The 25,426-nt window shown below is 43.4% G+C and overlaps 1 protein-coding gene across 19 annotated transcripts in view; it reads right to left on the bottom strand.

Moving 5' to 3' along the window:
* Nucleotides 1–25,426, bottom strand: part of NCOR2 (nuclear receptor corepressor 2) — a 708,717-nt gene that overhangs the window by 273,042 nt on the left and 410,249 nt on the right. For all 19 annotated transcript variants that reach the window (XM_089653704.1, XM_089653697.1, XM_089653690.1 and 16 more), the window contains exon 12: nt 24,397–24,575. In XM_089653704.1, the coding sequence (XP_089509830.1) occupies nt 24,397–24,575 (179 nt within the window). The remainder of the gene's footprint in view (nt 1–24,396; nt 24,576–25,426) is intronic.

Here is a 25,426-nt window from a genome sequence, read left to right on the forward strand (position 1 = left end):
TATAAGCAAATATAGTAACTCCCAAGCCACATAATATGTTAAATAAATATTTTTATAGTTACTATACTTTAATGTATTTTACTTGACATATTCCAAAATAACTTTGTTCTGTTCACATTATACAGCTCCGCTCTGTCCACAACATATGGTTTTTGGAATGTCTCAAGGCTTAGCCACTCCCCAGTAAACATAGGCATCAGCTGCCAATTTGTCATCCCTGGACATGATCATGTGCTTAGACATAATACATTTTATCAGAATTACTGTTATCACAGTCCAGTCTAGTCCACAGTCTGCTTTCATTTTTATCTAACTACTTAAAAATGTAAAGTAACCGCATTTACACATACTTGTTATCACTCATGCCCACATACATACAGATATCTAATCTCTTATTGTATATACATTGCTTATATTTTCATTAGTTTTCAAATTATTCATGTTGCTCTGATCAGCAAGTATGCATAATTTAGTCCAATTCATATACAGTTAGGTCCATATATATTTGGACACAAGTACAATTTTCATACTTTTGGCTCTGCATGCCACCAGAATAAATTAAAATGAAAAAATCCAAATAAATCTGAAGTGCAGACTTTCAGCTTTAATTCAAGGGGTTGAATATAAAGATCAAATACAAATTTTAGGAACTGCAACCATTTTTATACACAGTCCCTCCATTTTCAGGGGTTCAAATGTAATTAGACAAATGAATATAATCATAAATAAAATGTTCATTTGTAACATTTTGTTGAGAATCCTTTACTGGCAATGACTGCCAGAAGTCTACAACCTATGGACATTACCATAGGTTGGGTTTCCTCCTTTCTGATGCTTTCCAGGCTCTAACTGCAGCTGTCTTCAGTTGTTCTTTGTTTGTGGGTTTTTCTGCCTTTAGTTTTGCCTTCAGCAAGTGAATTGCATGCTCAAATGGGTTGAGATCAGGTGATTGACTCGGCCATTGCAGAATATTCCATTTAGTTTCCTTCAAAAGCGCCTGGGTTGCTTTTGCAGTCGGTCTTCTTCTTTTTCTTCTTCTTCTTGCAGGTCACGGCTCATGCGCAGATTTTTTATCGATAAAATGATCGGCCGATTTGCACATCATTGCCGGGAAAATCAGCCGATCGGCAATATCGGCTGATTTTTTTCCAACTTTACCGATAAAAAAAATGTGCCAAAACCCCAAAAAACGACCGACCAATTAACCCATTAACGGTGCGAAAATCGGCCGATTTTATTTTCGGCCCGAAAAATCTCCCGATTTTCAACCCGTCTATGACCTGCATTAGAATTAACTCCAGACCTTTTACCTGCTTAAAATGATGAAGTAGTAATGGAGTAGCCTACACCTGACCATGAAACAGCTTTTGATTCAATTGTCCAATTAATTTTTGTCCCTTTAAAAAGGGGGGGATGGCTACTCTTAAGAGCTGTCATTTCTAAACCCTTCCTCCAATTTGGATGTACATACCCTCAAATTAAGCCTGAGAGTGTGCACTTTCAGTCCATACCCACTATGTAACTATAGCTTGAATATGTTTTAGTAAATACCTGAAAAAAAAAAAAACTAAAATTGTGCCTGTGTCCAGATATATATGGACCTAACAGTATATATATATATATATATATATATATATATATATATATATACATATATATATATATATATATACACACACACATACATATATATATATACATATATACATACACACACATACACATACAGTCATGGCCGAAATTGTTGGCACCCTTGATATTTTTCCTGAAAATCAAGTATTTCACACAAAAAAGGTATTGCATTAACACATGTTTTGCTATACACATGTTTATTCCCTTTGTATGTATTGGAACAAATATAAAACAGAGGCAGAAAAGCAAATATGACATAATGTCACACAAAACCCCAAAAATGGGCTGGACAAAAGTATTGGCACCCTTAACTTAATATTTGGTTGCACACCCTTTGGAAAACATAACTGAAATCAGTCGCTTCCTATAACCATCAATAAGCTTCTGACACCTCTCACCCGGAATTTTGGACCACTCTTCCTTTGCAAACAGCTCCAGGTCTCTCTTATTGGAAGGACACCTTTTCCCAACAGCAATTTTAAGATCTCTCCACAGGTGTTCAATGGGATTTAGATCTGGGCTCATTGCTGGCCACTTCAGAACTCTCCAGCGCTTCTTTGCCATCCATTTCTGAGTGCTTTTTGACGTATGTTTGGGGTCATTGTCCTGCTGGAAGACCCAGGATCTTGGACGCAAACCCAGCTTTCTGACACTGGGCCCTACAGTGCGACCCAAAATCCTTTGGTAATCCTCAGATTTCATGATGCCTTGCACACAGTCAAGGCACCCAGTGCCAGAGGCAGCAAAACAACCCCAAAACATCATTGAACCTCCACCATATTTTACCGTAGGTACTGTGTTTTGTTCTTTGTAGGCCTCATTCCGTTTTCGGTAAACAGTAGAATGATGTGCTTTACCGAAAAGCTCTATCTTGGTCTCATCTGTCCACAAGACGTTTTCCCAGAAGGCTTTTGGCTTACTCAAGTACATTTTGGCAAACTGTAGTCTTGCTTTTTTATGTCTCTGTGTCAGCAGTGGGGTCCTCCTGGGTCTCCTGCCATAGCGTTTCATTTCATTTAAATGTCGACGGATAGTTCGCGCTGACACTGATGCTCCCTGAGCCTGCAGGACAGCTTGAATGTCTTTGGAACATGTTTGGGGCTGCTTATCCACCATCCGGACTATTCTGCGTTGCAATCTTTCATCAATTTTCCTCATCCGTCCACGACCAGGGAGATTAGCTACAGTGCCATGGGTTGCAAACTTCTTGATAATGTTGCGCACTGTGGACAAAGGCAAATCTAGTTCTCTGGAGATGGACTTGTAACCTTGAGATTGTTGATATTTTGCCACAATTTTGGTTCTCAGGTCCTCAGACAGTTCTCGTCTCCTCTTTCTGTTGTCCATGCTTAGTGTGGCACAGACAGACACACAATGCAAAGGTTAAGTGAACGTCTCTCCTTTTTATCTGCTTTCAGGTGTGATTTCTATATTGCCCACACCTGTTACTTGCCCCAGGTGAGTTTACAGGAGCATCACATGCTTGTAACATTCTTATTTATCCGCAGTTGTGAAAGGGTGCCAATACTTTTGTCCAGCCCATTTTTGGAGGTTTGTGTGACATTATGTCGAATTTGCTTTCTTTCCTCCCTTTTTTTGTTTTGTCCCAATACACACAAAGGGAATAAACATGTGTATAGCAAAACATGTGTTAATGCAATACGTTTCGTGAGAAATACATGATTTCCTGGAGAAATATCAAGGGTGCCAACAATTTCGGCCATGACTGTACATACATACATATATGTATATATATATATACATACACATACATATATACACACACACACAGTGAAGGAAATAGGTATTTGATCCCCTGCTTATTATGTATGTTTGCCCACTCACAAAGAAATGATCAGTCTAAAAATCGAATGGTAGGTGTATTGTAGTAACACTGAGAGACAGAATAGCAACAAAAAATTCAAAAGAAATGCATGTCTAACAAATTATGCACTGATTTGCATGTTCATGAGGGAAATCAGTATTTGATCCCCTATCATTCAGCAGGATTTCTGGCTACCAGGTGTCTTTCATACAGGTAACAAGCTAAGATTAGAAGCACTCTTAAAAGGGAGTGCTGCTAATCTCATTTTGTTACCTGTATAAAATACATCTGTCCACAGGAGCAATAAAACAATCAGATTCCAAACTCTCCACCATGGCAAGGACCAGAGAGTTGTCCAAGAATGTCAGGGTCAAGATTGTAGACCTACACAAGGCTGGACTGGGCTACCAAACTATCGCCAAGCAGCTTGGTGAGAAGGTGAAAACAGTTGGTGCAATCATTCGCAAATGAAAGAAACACAAAACAGCTGTGTGTCTCCCTAGGTCTGGTGCACCATGCAAGATCTCACCTCGTGGAGTGTCAATGATTATGAGAACAGTGAGGAATCATCCCAGAGCTACACGTGAGGATCTTGTCAATGATCTCCAGGCAGCTGGGACCACAATCACCAAGAAAACAATTGGTAACACACTACGCCGACAAGGACTGAAATCCTGCAGTGCCCGCAAGGTCCCTCTGCTCAAGAAAGCACATATCCAGGCCTGTCTGAAGTTTGCCACTGAAAATCTGAATGATGCAGAGGAGGACTGGTTGAAAGTGTTGTGGTCAGATGAGACCAAAATCAAGCTCTTTGGCATCAACTCAACTTGCCATTTTGGAGGAGGCGGAATACTACCTATGACCCCAAGAACACCATCCCAACTGTCAAACATGGTGGTGAAAACATTCTGCTTTGGGGATGTTTTTCTGCTAAGGGGACAGGACAACTGCACCGCATGAAAGGGATGGGGCAATGTACCATCAAATCTTGGGTGAGAACCTTCTTCCCTCAGCAGGGCATTGAAAATAGGTCGTGGATGGGTGTTCCAGCATGACAATGCCCCAAAACACACAGCCAAGGCAACAAAGGATTGGCTCAAAAAGAAGCACATTAAGGTCCTGGAGTGGCCTAGCCAGTCTCCAGACCTTAATCCGAATGAAAATCTGTGGAGGGAGCTGAAAGTTCGAGTTGCCAAACATCAGCCACCAAACCTTAATGACTTGGAGAAGATCTGTCAAGAGGAGTGGGCCAAAATACCTCCTGAGATGTGTGCACCCCTGGTGGCCAACTACAGGAAACGTCTGACCTCTGTGATTGCCAACAAGGGATTTACCACCAAGTACTAAGTCATGTTTTGTGTAGGGTATCAAATATTTATTTCCCTCATGAACATGCAAATTGGTGCATAATTTGCTGAACATGCACTTCTTTTAATTTTTCTGTTGCTATTTTGTCTCTCAGTTTTACAATACACCTACCATTCGATTTTTAGACTGATCATTTCTTTGTGAGTGTGCAAACTATATATAGATATATACAGTTGTGTTCAAAATAATAGCAGTCAGACATCACTAACCTGATCAATCACTGTTTTTTGTAGAAATTATATTTCTACATAGCAAATAATTTACTAGCAGGTGTAGTAGAGTAATAGAAATCCAACAGACCCAACAGTCATGACATGCATGCTGCTGATTTTGTGTAATTGAATCACTAATTGAAAGGGGCATGTTCAAAATAATAGCAGTGTGGAGTTCTATTAGTGAGGTCATTCATTCTTTGAAAAACAGGTGGCAATTATTGCCCTTATTTAAGGAAGGAAGGCAGCAAATGTTGTACATGCTGGTTACAGTGCATTTCTCTCTGAAATTCTGAGGAAAATGGGTCGTTCCAGACATTGTTCAGAAGAACAGCGTACCTTGATTAAAAAGTTGATTGGAGAGGGGAAAACATATAAAGAAGTTCAGAAAATAATAGGCTGCTCAGCTAAAATGATCGCAAATGCTTTAAAATGGCAACCAAAACCTGAAAGACGTGGAAGAAAGCGAAAAACTACCATTCGAATGGATAGAAGAATAGCCAACATGGCAAGGACTCAGCCAACAATCAGCTCCAGGAAGATCAAAGAAGGTCTAAAGTTACCTGTGAGTACTGTTACAATTAGAAGACGCCTATGTGAAGCCAAGCTATCTGCAAGAAGCCCCCGCAAAGTCCCACTGTTGGAAAAAAAGCATGTGCTGAAGAGGTTACAATTTGCCAAAGAGCACACTGACTGGCCTAAAGAGAAATGGCGCAACATTTGTGGACTGATTAAAGTAAGATTGTTCTTTTTTGGGTCTAGTGGCCGGAGACAGTTTGTCAGACGACCCCCAAACACTGAATTCAAGCCACAGTACACTGTGAAGACAGTGAAGCATGGTTGCGCAAGCATCATGATATGGGGATGTTTCTCATACTACGGTGTTGCGCTTATTTATCGCATACCAGGGATCATGGATCAGTTTGAATACATCAGAATACTTGAAGAGGTCATGCTGCCTTATGCTGAAGAGGAAATGCCCTTGAAATGGGTGTTCCAACAAGACAACGACCTCAAACACACCAGTAAACGTGCAACATCTTGGTTCCAGACCAACAAGATTGACGTTATAGAGTGGCCAGCCCAATCCCCAAATCTTAATCCAATAGAAAACTTGTGAGGTGACATCAAAAATGCAGTTTCTGAGGCAAAACCAAGAAATAGAGAAGAACTGTGGAATGTAGTCCAATCATCCTGGGCTGGAATACCTGTTCACAGGTGCCAGAAGTTGGTTGACTCCATGCAACACAGATGTACAGCAGTTCTCAGAAACAGTGCTTATACAACTAAATATTTATTAAGTGATTCAAAGGAAAGCAAAATCTTCAAACATTTTTCAGTTTATATAGTGAATGTTTGAGTTTGTAAAGAAAAATACAAACACTGCTATTTTTTTGAACAATCTAATATTCACTTTTCAACAATTTTTTTAGAGGAACAACACAAATTTGATATATTTTTCTTCATGTTTTGGTTTGGAATAGAATGTGTAGTGTTCCCAATGCATTTGTGTGTATGGAAATAAAAGCTTTTGGAAGGATTTTGAGCTTTATTCACTTTTTTCAACACACTGCTATTATTTTGAACACAACTGTGTGTGTGTGTATATGTGTGTGTATATATATATATATATATATATATATATATATATATCACACACACACACGCACTGCTCAAAAAATTGAAAGTGACACTTTGAAAACACATCAGATCTCAGTGGGGAGAAATATCATGCTGGATATCTATACGGATATGGACTGGGTAATGTGTTAGGACCATAAGGATACTCCATCGTTTGATGGAAATGAAAATTATCAACCTACTGAGGACTGAATTCAAAGACACCCTGAAAATCAAAGTGAAAAAAATTATGCAGCAGGCTAGTTCATTTTGCTGAAATTTCATTGCAGCAACTCAAAATGGTACTCAGTAGTTTGTATGGCCCCCACGTTCTTGTATGTATGCCTGACTGTGTGTGTGTATATATATATATATATATATATATATATCAGGGCATATCAGGGCATGCTCCTATTGAGACGATAGATGATGTCCTGGAGTATTTCCTCCCAGATCTGGACCAGGGCATCACTGAGATCCTGGACAGTCTGAGGTGCAACCTGGTGGCGTCAGATGGACGGAAACATGATATCCCAGAGGTGTTCTATTGGATTTAAATCAAGCAAGCATGGGGGCCATTTAGTGGTATTAGTTCCTTCATCCTCCAGGAACTGCCTGCATACTCTTGCCACATGGGGCCAGGCATTGTCGTGCTCCAGGAGGGCATAAAGACCCCAGATCTGTATGTTGGTCCTCCAGTTCTCAGAATCTGTGTGTTTTGGGGAGACATGGACTTGAATCCCAAGTACAATACTCCAAAGGTCCCCCCCAGGACACATTAAAGAACAGAGCCCCTCAGATGCCAGTGCTATGGTTAGTACGGAAGAGGCTAGCATGCAGTCCCCTCCAAAGCCCCTGTCCCGGTTGGGTCTGTCACAATGTGTAATAAAATAGAATGACTCAGGGAAAAAGTATTAAACACATGAAGAAAGGGAGGTGCAAATAAGCATGGAAAGTTTGATCCCAAACACAAAGCCAAGGAAACTCTCAGTTGGTTTCAAAGAAAGAAAATAAAGCTGCTAGAATGGCCCAGCCAATCACCTGACTTGCATCCAATAGGAAATCTATGGAAAGAACTAAAGATCAGAGTTCATGGAAGAAGCCCACGGAAGCCTTCGAGATTTGAGCACGGTTTGTGTCAAAGAATGGGCCAAAATCATACGTGAGCAATTTCTCCATACAGGAGGCATCTTGAAGCTGTCATTATCAACAAAGGATTTTGTACAAAGTATTAAATAAACTTCAGCTAGTGTGTTCATTACTTTTTCCCTGTGTCATTCCATTTTATTACACATAACTTAATTTCTGAACGTATTTATTTTGGTTTTTTCGTATGTATGGATTGCCTGGGTCATTACTAATGCAGTGAAAATTTTATGTCAATAGCACCTTTAGAAATCTATTTTCAGTGCTCAATACTTATTTCATTTGGTGGATCTGACAATGGATCCAAGGATTTCATCCCGATACCTAATAGCAGTCAGGGTGCCATTGTCTAGCCTGTAGTGGTCTGTGCATCCCTCCAAGGATATGCCTGCCCAGACCATCACTGACCTACCACCAAAACGGTCTTGCTGAACGATGCTGCAGCATAACCGTATCCACGTCTTCTCCCGACCCTTTCATGTCAGTCACATGTGCTCAGGGTCAACCTGCACTCATCTGTGAAAAACACAGGGCGCCAGTAGTGGACTTGCCAATTCTGGTGTTGAATGGCAAAACGCCAATCAAGCTCTATGGTGCTGGGCAGTGAGCATAGGGCCCACTAGAGGACATCGGGCCCTCAGGCCACCCTCATGAAGTTTGTATCTGATTGGTCAAAGACATTCACACCAGTGGCCTGCTGGAGGTCATTTTATAGAGCTGACAATGATCATCATGTTCCTCTTTGCACAAAGGAGCAGATACAAGTCCTGCTCATGGGTTAAGGACCTTCTATGGCCCTGTCCAGCCCTCCTAGATTAACTGCCTGCCTCCTAGAATCTACTCCATACTCTTGAGACTGTGTTGGGAGACACAGCAAACCTTCCGGCAATGTCACGTATTAATGTGCCATCCTGGAGGAGTTGGGACTGCCTGTGAAACCTCTGTAGGGTCTAGGTATCGTCTCCTGCTACCAGTAGTGACACTGACCCTAGCCAAATACAAAACTAGTGAAAAACAGTCAGAAAAGAGGAGTAGAGAAAAAAATGTGAATGGTATCCACCTGTAAAACCATTCCTGTTTTGGGGATTGTCTCACTGTTGCCCATCTAGTGCACTTGATAATTACATGAACACCAAAGCAACTGAAACTGATTAACAACCCCCTCTGCTACTTAACTGACCAGATCAATATCCCAGGAGTTTAATTGACCTGATGCTATACTCTGATTAAAAAGTGTTCCTTTAATTTTTTGAGCAGTGTGTGTGTGTATATATATATATATATATATATATATATATATATATAAACATATATATATATATACATACACACACACAGTGGGGCAAAAAAGTATTTAGTCAGCCACCAATTGTGCAAGTTCTGCCACTTAAAAAGATGAGAGAGGCCTGTAATTGGCATCATAGGTAGACCTCAACTATGAGAGACAAAATGAGAAAAACAATCCAGACAATCACATTGGCTGATTTGGAAAGAATTTATTTGCAAATTATGGTGGAAAATAAGTATTTGGTCACCTACAAACAAGCAAGATTTCTGGCTCTCACAGACCTGTACCTTCTTCTTTAAGAGGCTCCTCTGTCCTGCACTCATTACCTGTATCAATGGCACCTGTTTGAACTTGTTATCAGTATAAAAGACGCCTGTCCACAACCTCAAACAGTCACACTCCAAACTCCACTATGGTGAAGACCAAAGAGCTGTCGAAGGACACCAGAAACAAAATTGTAGACCTGCACCAGGCTGGGAAGACTGAATCTGGAATAGGCAAGCAGCTTGGTGTGAACAAATCAACTGTGGGAGCAATAATTAGAAAATGGAAGACATACAAGACCACTGCTAATCTCCCTCGATCTGGGGCTCCACGCAAGATCTCACCCCGTGGGGTCAAAATGATCACAAGAACGGTGAGCAAAAATCCCAGGACCACATGTGGGGACCTAGTGAATGACCTGCAGAGAGCTGGGACCAACGTAACAAAGGCTACCATCAATAACACACTACGCCGCCAGGGACTCAGATCCTGCAGTGCCAGACGTGTCCCCCTGCTTAAGCCAGTACATGTCGGGGCCCGTCTGAAGTTTGCTAGAGAGCATTTGGATGATCCAGAAGAGGATTGGGAAAATGTCATATGGTCAGATGAAACCAAAATAGAACTGTTTGGTAGAAACACAACTCGTCGTGTTTGGAGGAGAGAGAATGCTGAGTTGCATTCAAAGAACAACATACCTACTGTGAAGCATGGGGGTGGCAACATCATGCTTTGGGGCTGTTTCTCTGCAAAGGGACCAGGACGACTGATCCATGTACAGGACAGAATGAATGGGGCCATGTATCGTGAGATTTTGAGTGCAAACCTCCATCCATCAGCATGGGCATTGAAGATGAAACGTGGCTGGGTCTTCCAACATGACAATGATCCCAAACATCCCGCTGGGCAACAAAGGAGTGGCTTCGTAAGAAGCATTTCAAGGTCCTGGAGTGGCCTAGCCAGTCTCCAGATCTCAACCCCATAGAAAACCTTTGGAGGGAGTTGAAAGTCCGTGTTGCCCAGCGACAGCCCCAAAACATGCCTGCTCTAGAGGAGATCTGCATGGAGGAATGGGCCAACATACCAGCAACAGTGTGTGCCAACCTTGTGAAGACTTACAGGAAATGTTTGACCTCTGTCATTGCCAACAAAGGATATATAACAAAGTATTGGGATGAACTTTTGATATTGACCAAATACTTATTTTCCATCATTATTTGCAAATAAATTCTTTCTAAATCAGCCAATGTGATTGTCTGGATTTTTTTTCTCATTTTGTCTCTCATAGTTGAGGTCTAACCTATGATGCCAATTACAGGCCTCTCTCATCTTTTTAAGTGGGAGAACTTGCACAATTGGTGGCTGACTAAATACTTTTTTGCCCCACTGTATGTATATATATATATATATATATATATATATATATATATATATATATATATATATATATATATATATACACATACACACACACACACACACACCACATACATATATACATACACACACACACACACACCAAATGAAATAAGTATTGAGCACTGAAAATAGATTTCTAAAGGTGCTATTGACATAAAATTTTCACTGCATTAGTAATGACCCAGGCAATCCATACATACGAAAAAACCAAAATAAATACGTTCAGAAATTAAGTTATGTGTAATAAAATGGAATGACACAGGGAAAAAGTAATGAACACACTAGCTGAAGTTTATTTAATACTTTGTACAAAATCCTTTGTTGATAATGACAGCTTCAAGATGCCTCCTGTATGGAGAAATTGCTCACGTATGATTTTGGCCCATTCTTTGACACAAACAGTGCTCAAATCTCGAAGGCTTCCGTGGGCTTCTTCCATGAACTCTGATCTTTAGTTCTTTCCATAGATTTCCTATTGGATGCAAGTCAGGTGATTGGCTGGGCCATTCTAGCAGCTTTATTTTCTTTCTTTGAAACCAACTGAGAGTTTCCTTGGCTTTGTGTTTGGGATCAAAAGTTCCATGCTTATTTGCACCTCCCTTTCTTCATGTGTTTAATACTTTTTCCCTGAGTCATTCTATTTTATTACACATTGTGACAGACCCAACCGGGACAGGGGCTTTGGAGGGGACTGCATGCTAGCCTCTTCCGTACTAACCATAGCACTGGCATCTGAGGGGCTCTGTTCTTTAATGTGTCCTGGGGGGGACCTTTGGAGTATTGTACTTGGGATTCAAGTCCATGTCTCCCCAAAACACACAGATTCTGAGAACTGGAGGACCAACATACAGATCTGGGGTCTTTATGCCCAAACTAGCATTGACTGCATCAATCCCCTCCTTCCCAGACTCAAAGACTCTAAGAAGACAATGATGTAATTAGCAAGACGACCTGAGGGGAGGACTCTTGCTCTAATGTGTTTATTAAGGTGTTATGTGTTTACTATCTTCTTCCATTGTGTGCCTCCTATGAGTGCATTCCCATTGTTAATGGAGTCACCTATTGTGGGTCTGTTGGCAAGTCCTCTTGGGCAGGCCATAGACAGGTCAATTATCGGCCAAATTTTCGGCCGATAAACGAAAAATCGGTCGGTCCTGTTGGCAATGCTGCTACCAATGTCCACGAAAAACGTCCGTTTTTCATGGATTTTCCAGCATGAGCGATAAAAATAAATGTGAAGATCCACGAAAAACGGCCGACGAGCTGGCCCCACTAACGGCGTTAATATCGGTCGATTTTTCATGCGGAAGAAAATTTGGCCGATAAAAGACCCGTCTATGGCCTGCATTGGAGGCTCCTACATGATGAGATTAGACTGATGTCAGCTTCACCTCGTTATTTAATCTGTGTGGGATGTAATATTTTATTGTTCATGTGGGGGCACTGCCCTATTTATGGAGTGTATAAAACTGTATTTCTGTTCACTAAAGTACCGTATTTTCCGGCGTATAAGACGACTTTTCAACCCCTGAAAATCTTCTGAAAAGTCGGAAGTCGTCTTATACGTCGGTACGAGCCGGTGTCAGGGCGGCGCGGCGCCGCCCCCCCTCCTCCTCCAACGGACACTAAGTACAGGGGTGGGCAGAGGGGCTGCTGTACCTTACCTGGCTCCGGTCCCACGACGATCCGGTCCAGGAAGCGCGGCTGCTCCTTCTTTCAGTTCGGCCGCTCGATGGTCACGCGGCCGCTCAGCTCCGCCTCCTCACCGGTGATTGGGCGCCAGCACTGGAAAGGCACACAGGCGACCAATCACCGGCGAGGAGGCGGAGCCGAGCGTCCCCGCGAAAATCGAGCGGCCGAACTGGAAGAAGGAGCAGCCGCTCCTCTCCCCCACTGACACTAACGATGGGGCACTATTCCTCCTCCACACTGACACCAACAATGAGGCACTGTTCCTCCCCCACTGACACCAACGATGAGGCACTGTTCCTCCCCCACTGACACCAACGATGAGGCACTGTTCTCCCCACTGATATCAATGATGGGGCACTATTCCTCCCACTGACACCAACGATGAGGCACTGTTCCTCCCCCACTGACACCAACGATGAGGCACTGTTCTCCCCACTGATATCAATGATGGGGCACTATTCCTCATCCCCACTGACACCAATGATGGGGCACTATTCTCCCCACTGATACCAATGATGGGACACTATTCCTCCCACTGATACCAACAATGGGGCACTATTCCTCCCACTGATACCAATGATGGGGCACTATTCCTCCCACTGATACCAATGACAGGGCATTATTCCTCCCACTGACACCCATGATGGGACACCTATACCTCTGATTGATACTGATACCAATAACAGGGCATTATTCCTCCCACTGGCACCAAAGATGAGGCACTATTCCTCCCACTGACACCAACGATGGGGCACTATTCCTCCCACTGATACCAACAATGGGGCACTACTTCTCCCCACTGACACCAATGATGGGGCACGATTCTCCCCACTGACACCAATGATGGGGCACTATTCCCCCCACTGACAACAATGATGGGGCGCAATTCCTCCCACTGACACCAATGATGGGGCGCAATTCCTCCCACTGACACCAATGATGGGGCGCAATTCCTCCCACTGACACCAATGATGGGGCGCAATTCCTCCCACTGACACCAATGATGGGGCGCTATTCCTCCCACTGACACTAATGATGGGGCGCAATTCCTGCCACTGATACCAATGATGGGGCGCTATTCCTCCCACTGACACCAATGATGGGGTGCTATTCCTCCCACTGACACCAATGATGGGGTGCTATTCCTCCCACTGACACCAATGATGGGGTGCTATTCCTCCCACTGATACCAATGATGGGCCGCTATTCCTCCCACTGACACCAATGATGGAGCACTATTCCTCCCACTGACACCAATGATGGAGCACTATTCCTCCCACTGACACCAATGATGGGACACTATTCCTCCCACTGACACTAATGATGGGGCACTATTCCTCCCACTGACACCAATGATGGGGCACGATTCTTCCCACTGACACCAATGATGGGGCACTATTCCTCCCACTGACACCAATGATGGAGCACTATTCCTCCCACTGACTAATGATGGGGCACTATTCCTCACACACTGACACTAATGATGGGGCACCATCATTGGTGTCAGTGGGAGGAATAGTGTCCCATCATTGGTATCAGTGGGAGGAATAGTGCCCCATCATTGGTGTCAGTGGATGAAATAGTGCCCCATCACTGGTGTCAGTGGGAGGAGTAGTGCCTCATCATTGGTGTCAGTGGGAGGAATAGCACCCCACCATTGGAATACCATACTGAAATAGCATACCATATTGAAATCAAATCTGATGTTTTTTCATTTTTATTTGGTGTGTGTTGGAAGAGGGTAGTCTTCTACGGCGAGTATAGCTCAAACCCTATATTTTAACAGGAAAAGTAGGGGGTCGTCTTATACGCCGGAAAATACGGTAGTTCCGGTTTGGCATCTAAGCTAGTCTTGGGAGCAATACCCAGCTGTAATACCTTGGTCCTATGTCCCTGTGATGAGGAAGTGGTTCTCTGACGGAATCACCCAATCTGGGTGACAGGCGTTCTGTCACACACATAACTTAATTTCTGAACTTATTGGTTTTGGTTTCTTTGTATGTATGAATTGCATGGGTTGTTACCGACATGTGGTGAAAATTTCATGTCAACAGTACCTTTAAAAAATATATTTACTGAGAAAAAATGGTGACGAGTTCAATACTTATTTTACCCGCTGTATATAGACAGATAATAGTTTTTTGAACACTCAGTATTTGATGCCTTTATAATCTTTCAGGCCTTAAAGGGATCAGGGTGGAAAGGATATCTGGGGGTCCTATTTGACTATAGTTTTTGCTAGTATTAAATACAATGAGATTTTTAACCATATATTACATCTATTTTACAAAGAAAGTAAAAGTTTTGATGAAATATATACAAAAACTTATATTTAGCCTTTTACAAACATTCAATGAGTCATGGATATTTCTTAACAATTCTATTCGAATGAATCTGAGCAAGGAGACTAATTTATGAAGAATGTTGCAGTGATTCTGTTGCTTCCTCAAGAGGAAAATGATTTACTAGAACAAGAGAAGATTGATTGCATGTGGTCAGTCTTGGAAAATTATTTTTACCACTTACAATACTTCCAAGCCCCTATGGTTGAATTCTACAGCTATGATAATCCACAAAAGTAATTAAAAAAAAAAAAAGATACAAAGTTACTACTAGGAAACTTTTTGAACATTTCTGAAAGGTAAAGAAGAGCTTCAGTTCCCAACCCCCCCAAAAAAAAATAAAAGTCAGCAGCTACAAATACCGTACATGCTGACTTTTAAAGGGAACTTAGGTAAGTGAAACTGGCAGTAAATCCCTGCGGCTTCACAGTCGGTTTCCTACTGTGCATGCATGGTCCTGCGCTCTTCTGGGACCTGTGACGTGTCCCAGAAGGCTGCAGAGGAAAGGAGAAGGGGGCTGAACTTCTGCACAGATTGCCACGGTGATCTGACCAGAAGTGGAAGTGCGTACCTGTCAAAACCAAGTATCTGCTACCCCCTCCCCTAAAAGTGCTATATGTGGAAAATGTGCCAAAAGGGTGCAAGCAAACAGAACTTCGCCTTTTGGGTGAAGTTCCAGTTTATGCTGTGCCATTTTAGGGTAATTTAAAGTATACAGAAGCACACACTTTAAAAATGTGTTTTCAGTACAACAATATTTTTAACACTGCTTTATATAGACATCATTCTTCGTAGTTAACTATGAAGTGGGCAACAAAGCCTGAAAAGAAACCTAATGTAGCCACCACATCGAAGAACTGGTAAGTTGTAATATATTACATATTCTTGGGTTCAGGTACATTTTGAAAAGGTTTGCAGTATCAGAACAGTTTTATGATTGTTAGCCAAATAATCTCAACCAAGCTCTATTTTAGATGTACATAATAACAAAAGAGAATAGTTGTATTGTTTTACTGAAACAAAAACTATTTTTAAAAAGTATATGAGGCTTCCTTCAATACTGATTTCACACTTTTCTTATGAAGCTATGCCTCTTCTGTAACAGCTACAAGTGGACTAAGACTGAATTCAAACTTGAGCTGACCGTCTTTAGTTGTTTTGCATCTTTTTTTTTTAGCATTTGTACAGGTGTTTGCATGGTTATGCCAGCTGATTAAGCTTTTTTTTTGTTTGTTTCTTTTGAAGCTAATGGAAAGCTACTTACTATGGAGCAGAAACGTGCAATAGGTGTGGTTTCTCACTTTTTTCACCATGTTTGCATGCTTTTTCAGGCGCTTCTATTGGAGTCTTTTGTGCCCAAAAACACTTGTACTTCATTGCTGAAAAGAAACTGGCACTTTTTCAAGCTACACGCTTCAAAGGACACCATGTTCAGGCATGGACAGACACAATTGAAAACCAGGGAATTTTGGAATTTCAGCATTTTGGAGCTTCACATTTCAAAACGCTCAGTTGAGAATGGGGCATAATACTGTAAGCAAATTCAGCTACAACTGGACTACTAGGCTGCTTTCACACGGAGGAGTTTTTGGAGCAATTTTGTGTTAAAAAAAGATTCTGAAAAGCTCAAGAAAAAATGCTTCCCTTTACATTCAATGTATGTTTTCATATTGAGGTGTTGTGCTTCCATTGGGGTGTAAAAAATCCTGCTTGAAGCATTTTTGCAGCCTGGTAGTTCAGTTAAAATCTGCACCAAAACGCATCTCCCCATTGAAATCAATGGAAAACGTGGCAAAAACGCACCCGAGATGTGTTTTTGGTGCAGTTTTTGAGTCACGTGTCTTTGAAAAAAATTTACTGCAAGCGTAGCAAAAACGCATGAAAGTAGCCTTATTGTAGCAGGTACTAGACTTTGGATAGCTCACATTTAATACACAAGTCACGCAGCATCCACAGCAAGATTTTCCTATATTAAGTGCAATTATGCATAAATACTATAAAAACAGAGGTTACAAAAAAAAAACTAAACTAAAAATACTGTCTCTGGAAGGCTAAATAGTTATAGTAACAATTTCTTTGCCTAAAAAAACACAGATGAACTATATACTCTAAAGGATATGTAAAAAGCCAAAACTTTATTTTATGTTTTGGATAAAGATTTTTTTTTTTTTGCGGTGTGTCTTCCTTTAGTAAGGTTTCCTGTTTCTTCCTGCCACAGAGATGACACGGATCCCATTAGAAAATCTACATTCACCTCCAGTTCTTATCACAGCTCAAATTATTGACTTTATGATCACTTTTTGTAACAATAGAAAAAATGGTCACCAGGACCAATAGTTAGGTTGAATCTTCCCAGCAGGGGTGCAGACAGCAATGAAAACCTAGCAGAGGCCCTAACCATTCCCCACTTTACCCAAAACTAAGAAGCCTTGACTGTAACGGAACCGACCCAGTCTGCGCTTTGGTACTTCTGTTAGAATATCGCTTCCCCATCCGAACACCGACCACAGCCACCACAGCCCACCAAACAAGGCTAGACGACACCAGTCTGTCTGAGCATGGAACTCTTTATTTGAAACTCAAACTGACTTTTTGTACAGTCAGGGGAAAATCCCCCCTCCCTGCACAAGGACACAGGGCGGGGCAATCTACACTTAGCAACAAGAGACACACAGGTACTCAAACTTCACACCAACAGACAGTCCCATCAGGAGAGAGGGCTGCTGGAGACACCCCCTCCCCCACTAAGCCAATACACACAAACACATACATCCCAAAATAGTTTGCTCCCAAGCAAGAAACACAATAGAACAATGGGATGCAGCCACATGGCATCAAACAATCAACAACCCCCCACCCCAATATCAGGACAGATCAATCTGTACCTCTAACTGGCACAGGGTGACCTATACACAAGAAGGACATGGGGAGCCGAGACAGGGGTCTCCCCACCTCTCCAAAGTGAGCTGGACTCCATGGGCCCCCCTCCCAAAGTGACTCCCGTCACATATCTCCTCTTTCAGCAGGAGACTAATGCAGGAGGAGACCCCAGACGGGTAGACTCCAAAGTTAGTCTGTACTTCCAGTCCCCCAATGCCAGCACCCACACAGTTCCCCAAACAAATGGTCCCAAACAAAGCATTACTCACCCAGCCAACCTCTACCTCTCTCGCAGAACATACCCGCCGCTGGGGAGAAGTATGGGCTGGTCCTTCTCCCTGAAGTCCTCTCAGCCGCTGGAGAGAAGACAGGGTGGCTGGGTCGGCTCCATCATGCTGTTGGGGATCTGGGCCGACTGCCCAGCATCCCTGGGGTATCCAGGTGATGACTGTAGTTGCTAGGCAGAGGCCAGCGGCGCTCTGTCCTGTTGGCAGCGCTTCTGCTGGGGACCCCACATCTGCTCCGGCTAACCGTGGGGGAGGGAGGCCAGCTTTCTCCACTCCCAGACTGTGGATCTCCTGCTGGAATGACATTTCTCTGTCACTGTCCTCCTGATGCACAGATCCTGGCTTGGGAGGGAAGACAGTTTCCTCCACTCTGACTGTGGGGGAGGGAGGACAACATCCTCCTCTCCCTTCTCCCCCTGGGCATCTGAAACTACCGCAGGTGTGGGGCAGAGGTCCTGGACCCTCTGTCCGGTTGTCAGCGCTTCAGCTGGAGAAGTTTCTTTTACCTCCAAAGATGCGGCTGGCAGGAAATCCCATGTCCCTGTCAGTGGTGTAGGAGAAAGGCCGGCCGCCTTTTCTCTCAGGGAGAATGAAGCTGCTGTTGGTACTGGGTAGAGCTCAGCAATGTTTGGCCTCGTTGCCAGCTCTTCTGCTGGAGGCTCACCAGGTTGTTTTTCCTCAGCAGAGAAGTCTATCAAATACCCAGTCTCTGGAATGGCTAAATGTCCAGGGCATTGGCTGATGGCCCTTGGGCCCAGAGCCAGCACTTTGGCAGGCGATTCATCACCCATAACATCCTCCAGTGAAAAATCCATTAGATCCATCCATGCTGGGATCTGTAATTGGAGGGATTAAACGACTGCTCCATCTTCCATATCCTCATCCAGTTGTTGGACAGACATATTCCTCCATCCAAGCTCGTCCCATGTAGAAACAAGATCATCTAGGTAAGTCAGCACTTGCTGCATCCGCCATAATATCTCTGTTTCCATAGCTGAGGGTGGTATCTGTATCTCCTCTCCTGTTATCCGAACTTTGCATCCTGGTGGAGGTTTGGATGTGTTCACAGCCAGGAAGCACAATCCCACTGCTTGCCACCAATGTAACGGAACCGACCCAGTCTGTGCTTGGGTACTTCACACCAACAGACAGTCCCATCAGGAGAGAGGGCTGCTGGAGACACCCCTCCCCACTAAGCCAATACACACAAACACATACATCCCATAATAGTTTGCTCCCAAGCAAGACACACAATAGAGCCATGGGATGCAGCCACATGGCATCAAACAATCAACAACCCCCCCCCCCCACCCCAATATCAGGACAGATCAACCTGTACATCTAACAGGCACAGGGTGACCTACACACAAGAGGGACATGGGGAGCCAAGACAGGGGTCTCCCCACCTCTCCAAAGTGAGCTGGACTCTATGGGCCCCCCACCCAAAGTGACTCCCGTCACAGTGACTTTACATACACTTGAGATTGTTGTAGACGTAAACTAAAAAAAGTGAAGATTAGCCAACTTATACGGAACAACCTGTTATATTAAAATGATTGTAATGGATCTTGCCTGTGTATCTTCAGTGTTTTCAATATCAGCAGTCTGAGATTTGGCATAGTCACTACTGTGTTGCTTATTGTTCTCCTTGCTAAAAAGGCAGCTGTATGAGGACCTACAATGCAAGATCTCTTCCACGTCATCCATTTTGTGGATCTGTGTTTCCTCCCCCCTTCTTGCTGCTTCTGATATGAGGGAGCAAAGCCATGCTCCTCTACCAAGATGGCTGCCTCCACATAGACACAGGGTGGACCAAGACATGTTAAGCCAGTAATAGGGAAAAGGTCTAGGGATGCACTGATATATCGGTCTCCGAAAATTACCATCCAAAATAGGGTTATCAGCAGAAATTATAATGGCATGCTGTGTCTCAGACGTCAATGCAAAATCACGCCCCATAGACTTCAATGCAAGAATCAAGTTCCATAGACTTCAATACAAGAATTCCCCCTAGTAACTTCAATGCAAAAACACCAGCCACATTAATTACTTTTTTTTGTTTAAATAACTGTCAATTTCAGCTTCAGTTTTCGGTCAAGTGCATTTTGAATTATTGTTTTCAACACCGGAATTTTCATTTCAGTGCACCACTAAAAAGGTCAGTTTTAGGCAATATTGGTGAATAGTCCTTTGACTTCTGTTTGTATTTTTCAGGCACAGTTTATGGCGTATAAAAAATGCACACAACATATTAACATGAAACCTTTCTCAAGAAATGAAAGGATAAGTTCACCTTTTGTAACATGTTACATGTTACACCCTGAATATAGGTGTAACATGTTACGAATAGACCGGCCCCCGCTCCTCCCTGTTGTAACAGCTATCAGGGGATCTTCTCCCCGCTAGCTGTCACAATTTAAATAAAATGGTGTTCTGTGAATGAATAAACTAACTTTGCGGCTGTTGGCTTGTAGTTCTCAATAAACTACTACGGTACTGCGGAGCGCCGTGGTAGTTCACGGATTCTTCCTTTCAGTATATTTGCTTGCCCGTACATCCGATCTGGTGATCGCTGGTGCAATGCTTTAGAGCAGCGGTTCTCAACCTGGGGGTCGAACGACCATTTCACAGGGGTCGCCTAAGACCATCGGAAAACACATATTTCCGATGGTCTTAGGAACCGAGACACCGCTCCTGTCTCAGGCGATCTGTGGGCGGGATGATATGCTGCCCCTGTAACCTGGCCACACCCCCGGGATCACTCAACAGCTCCGCCTCCTCACCGCTGATTGGCCACCGGAACTGTAGCTCAGGAAAGGCACACAGGCGGCCAATCACCGGCGAGGAGGTGGAGCTTGGAGAGGAGGAGCCGAGCGGCAGCGTGCGGAGATCGAAGAAGATCGAGGGAGCTGCAGAAACGAGTGAAGAGAGAGGCCAGAGAAGGAAGACAGCTGACAGGTAAGTGCAAATTTTGCTGCTGCAGCCAGGTATGCAGGCTGTAGATGGGAGAGGGAGAGAGCGAGCCCAGGCTGGAGCAGGAGTCAGCAAGGTAAGTATCATTGGTGTCAGTGGAAGGGATAGTGCCCCATCATTTGTGTCACTAATACCAACGATGGGGCACTATTCCTCCCCCCACTGACACCAACGATGGGGCACTATTCCTCCCCCCACTGACATCAACGATGGGGCACTATTCCTCCCACTGACACCAATCATGGGGCACTATTCCTCCCACTGACACCAATGATGGGGCACTATACCTCCCACTGATACCAATGATGGGGCACTATTCCTCCCACTGACACCAATGATGAGACACTATTCCTCCCAATGACACCCACAATGGGGCACTATTCCTCCCACTGAAACCCACAATGGGGCACTATTCCTCCCACTGACACCCATGATGGGGCACTATTCCTCCCACTGACACCAATGATGGGGCACTATTCCTCCCACTGACACCAATGATGGGGCACTATTCCTCCCACTGATACCAATGATGGGGCACTATTCCTCCCACTGACACCAATGATGGGGCACTATTCCTCCCACTGACGCCAATGATTGTACACTATTCCTCCCACTGATGTCAATGATGGGGCACTATTCCCCCCACTGACACCAATGATGGGGCACTATTCCTCCCACTGACACCAATGATGGGGCACTATTCCTCCCACTGACACCAATGATGGGGCACTATTCCTCCCACTTACACCAATGATGGGGCACTATTCCTCCCACTGACACCAATGATGGGGCACTATTCCTCCCACTGACACCAATGATGGGGCACTATTCCTCCCACTGACACCAATGATGGGGCACTATTCCCCCCACTGACACCAATGATGGGGCACTATTCCTCCCACTGACACCAATGATGGGGCACTATTCCTCCCACTGACACCAATGATGGGGCACTATTCCTTCCACCGACACCAATGATGAGGCACTATTCCTCCCACCGATACCAATGATGGGGCACTATTCCTCCCACTGATACCAATGATGGGGCACTATTCCTCCCACTGATACCAATGATGGGGCACTATTCCTCCCACTGATACCAATGATGGGGCACTATTCCTCCCACTGATACCAATGATGGGGCACTATTCCTCCCACTGATACCAATGATGGGGCACTATTCCTCCCACTGATACCAATGATGGGGCACTATTCCTCCCACTGATACCAATGATGGGACACTATTCCTCCCACTAATGCCAATGATGGGGCACTATTCCTCCCACTGATACCAATGATGGGGCACTATTCCTCCCACTGACACCAATGATGGGACACTATTCCTCCCACTGACACCAACGATGGGACACTATTCCTCCCACTGACACCAACGATGGGGCACTATTCATCCCACTGATACCAACGATGGGACACTATTCATCCCACTGACAACAGTGATGGGGCACTATTCCTCCCACTGACACCAACGATGGGACACTATTCCTCCCACTGACACCAACGATGGGGCACTATTCATCCCACTGATACCAACGATGGGACACTATTCATCCCACTGACATCAGTGATGGGGCGCTAGTCCTCCCACTGCAAAATTACAGTTATGAAGTAGCAACGAAAATAATTTTATGGTTGGGGGTCACCACAACATGAGGAACTGTATTAAGGGGTCGCGGCATTAGAAAGGTTGAGAACCACTGCTTTAGAGGCTCCAGAAACTAAAAAATTAAAAATGCATAATTTACCTGCAAAAAATTTGCATTTATAATTTTTTTTTTAAAAAGGTGAATTTAATTTCATAGAAACACTACTGGGGACCATTAATAAAAGCAAAGGCAAAACAAAAACTACTCACAGCCAAGTCAGGGTCATTTACAGAACCACCAAAGAAAATGAAACTTGAGTAGGATTGTTTGTAACATAGAACCTTTTATGCCAAAGTTTCTAAAAGGAAAGAGTTTGTGAAGTACAAAAATATAATATGGCATTTATATTCTGTGGACAAATCATGGTCACTACCATGCAATGCACAAGATGATCACTGAAGTAATATAAACTACAGGAAGGGCAGTATGGCTGATTAGAGACTACTCTGTAAATATGATCATACACAGCCCAGCAAAGATTTTCCATGCCCCCTACTGCCATACCAAGACAAAGCCTTTATATTAAAGAAAAACTGTAATAGAATCCAGCTCACAAATATGATTACAATGTGCACAGGGGGTAAATTCTTTGAAAAGAATTTAGTACCCAGGTGGTTTATATCAGGGTTTCTTCTTCTACCCACTTTAGGAGTTTTATAGGTAAAATAACTTGCTACTCAGATATGTCTAATTACCTTGATTCCTTTTGCCCATTTGAATTTGATTTTTCTTCCTATATACTGACAAATATAACACACAGACCCTGTCACTAACTGGAAATATATATTTAGGCAGAAATGCCAGGGGTAACAATCAACAGAAATGCAAGGAAAAGTCTTTTGTATTGAAAAAGATACTGCCAAGATTTATATCTTTTTTCAAACATGGGCTATGTCAGTATAAACATATAAATCTAGGTCAAGGTTATACTACGAAATTGCAGTAAATGCTAGCACACAAAAGTATATGGTGTGTAGAAAAACAAAAACAAAACAAAAAAAACAAAAAACATGAAAAATTATGTGTACAAAAATATTAACGCAGAGAACACATATTTTGTAATCTCAAAACTAGAAAACCTTAACATTATAAAGAGAGAGATACATGTAGAGGATCACAAAGTACCCAGTGCAGAACTGGATTAGCCATCTGGCCAATCTGGAACATTGGGCTCCTTCCTGCGTGTAAAGCTTCATACAGGCATACAGAGAACATTCGGACATGCATACACAAGGTAACATCTCAATGTCTGCAGGAAAAAGGTTCTGCTTTTAGCATAAGCCTCTCTTATTAAGTAATGTAGAGGGTCACAGGAACTACAATGTCACTCCCTGCAGATTAACTGGCCTTAGCCCATTTTAGTGGGGAACAATATAAATCGGACAATTTTTTCTATGCCCGTACGACGGTTTTATAACTCTCAAAGAAAAGCTTGCAGGACTGCATGAGACTGCCCCATAAACATTATATTGTAACCGATCTTGCTGTTTTGGGCAACATGGGGGAACTGTTATCTAATATCTAGGGATTCTCCATGTGGATCTTTAGGCTGAGAGCCCCTGCAAGCTACTTAGCCTTAAACAGCCTCATCTAAACACAGAACAGAAATGGATTTACTCATTTATTCCTGTACTTGGTTGCAACACTTCATAGAGACAAAGCTGTAATGTTACTGAGTGTATATTATTATTTAGCAAAGCTACAATGCATGCACAAATGTGAGCTTGGCTGATTTACCCCTGGTTTGAGATTTAAATTATATTAGATATAGGAGAGATTGAACTCACTTCTCCCTGAAGGTGTCTTTCTCTTGTTCACTCCACATGTTCATGACCTGTCGTTCCTTATACACCTTCATGGGATCATCCATTAGACCATTCATATTGATAAACTTAATGCGCTGTTGCTCAGCATCAAACAGCATGGGTGGAATGACGGCTAGTTGACGCATCTGTCTTTCCATGTTCTGTAAGAAATAACAGTATCATTAGGAAAAGTGCAAACCGGCTGTGGCATTGTTTAGCAACATACAGTTCAGCACATGTGTCAAATACAAGGCCTGTGGGCCAACTCTGGCTTGTCAGGCTATTTCATGTGGCCTTTGCACCTTTCCTGCATCTGTGGCACCCCCATTTTTTCTGCCTCCACCTCATCTCAGCAACCAGCAGCAGCAGAGAGGACAGAACTCCTCTGCCAGATTCTGCGCTTTTGCATGCCACCCCCCCCCCCCCAATCTGAGCAGTCGGCAGCAGAGGAGGACAGAACTCCTACTACAGATTCTGCTCTTCTCTGTGCAGCTGCAGCACCTGCTCGTCTCTGCCTCCTCTGGTCTCAGCATTCAGCAGACTCCAACCATCCTCTGGTCCTTCTCCAGACCCTGCACTTTCTGCTTCCTAGCTCCACCACCAGCTTCTTCCCAGCAGCAGTACAAAGTAAGGGGGTGCACTGTGTTGTAAGGGGAGTGGGGGACGTTTGACTTGGTGGGGAGGGGGCACTTAACATCTGATGTAAGGGGGATGCTCTGGATGTCTGCTTATAATTATTATGGCTCAGACAGAACACTATGGTAAAACCATGTTCTGTCTGAGCAGTCTCCAATAAGGTTTCTTGTGGATGATACCAGCGGTGTGCGACCCTCCTTTTCAGACTTGCATCATCTGCTACAGGGATGTGAGTAGGCTTCGGTCAGTCTGCACCTGCCCTTCACAGCTTAAGTCTTAAGTTATTACTAAAACCAGTAATAATTGAATGCAGGAGGGAATTATTTATTATGAATAAGAGTAGATACATTTATATAGGCTTATAGATACAACTGGC

The sequence above is a fragment of the Staurois parvus genome, unplaced genomic scaffold (assembly GCF_062004578.1).
Source record: "Staurois parvus isolate SC_StPar_1 unplaced genomic scaffold, SC_StPar_1.0 ptg000719l, whole genome shotgun sequence".
In the NCBI taxonomy this organism is placed as follows: domain Eukaryota; kingdom Metazoa; phylum Chordata; class Amphibia; order Anura; family Ranidae; genus Staurois; species Staurois parvus.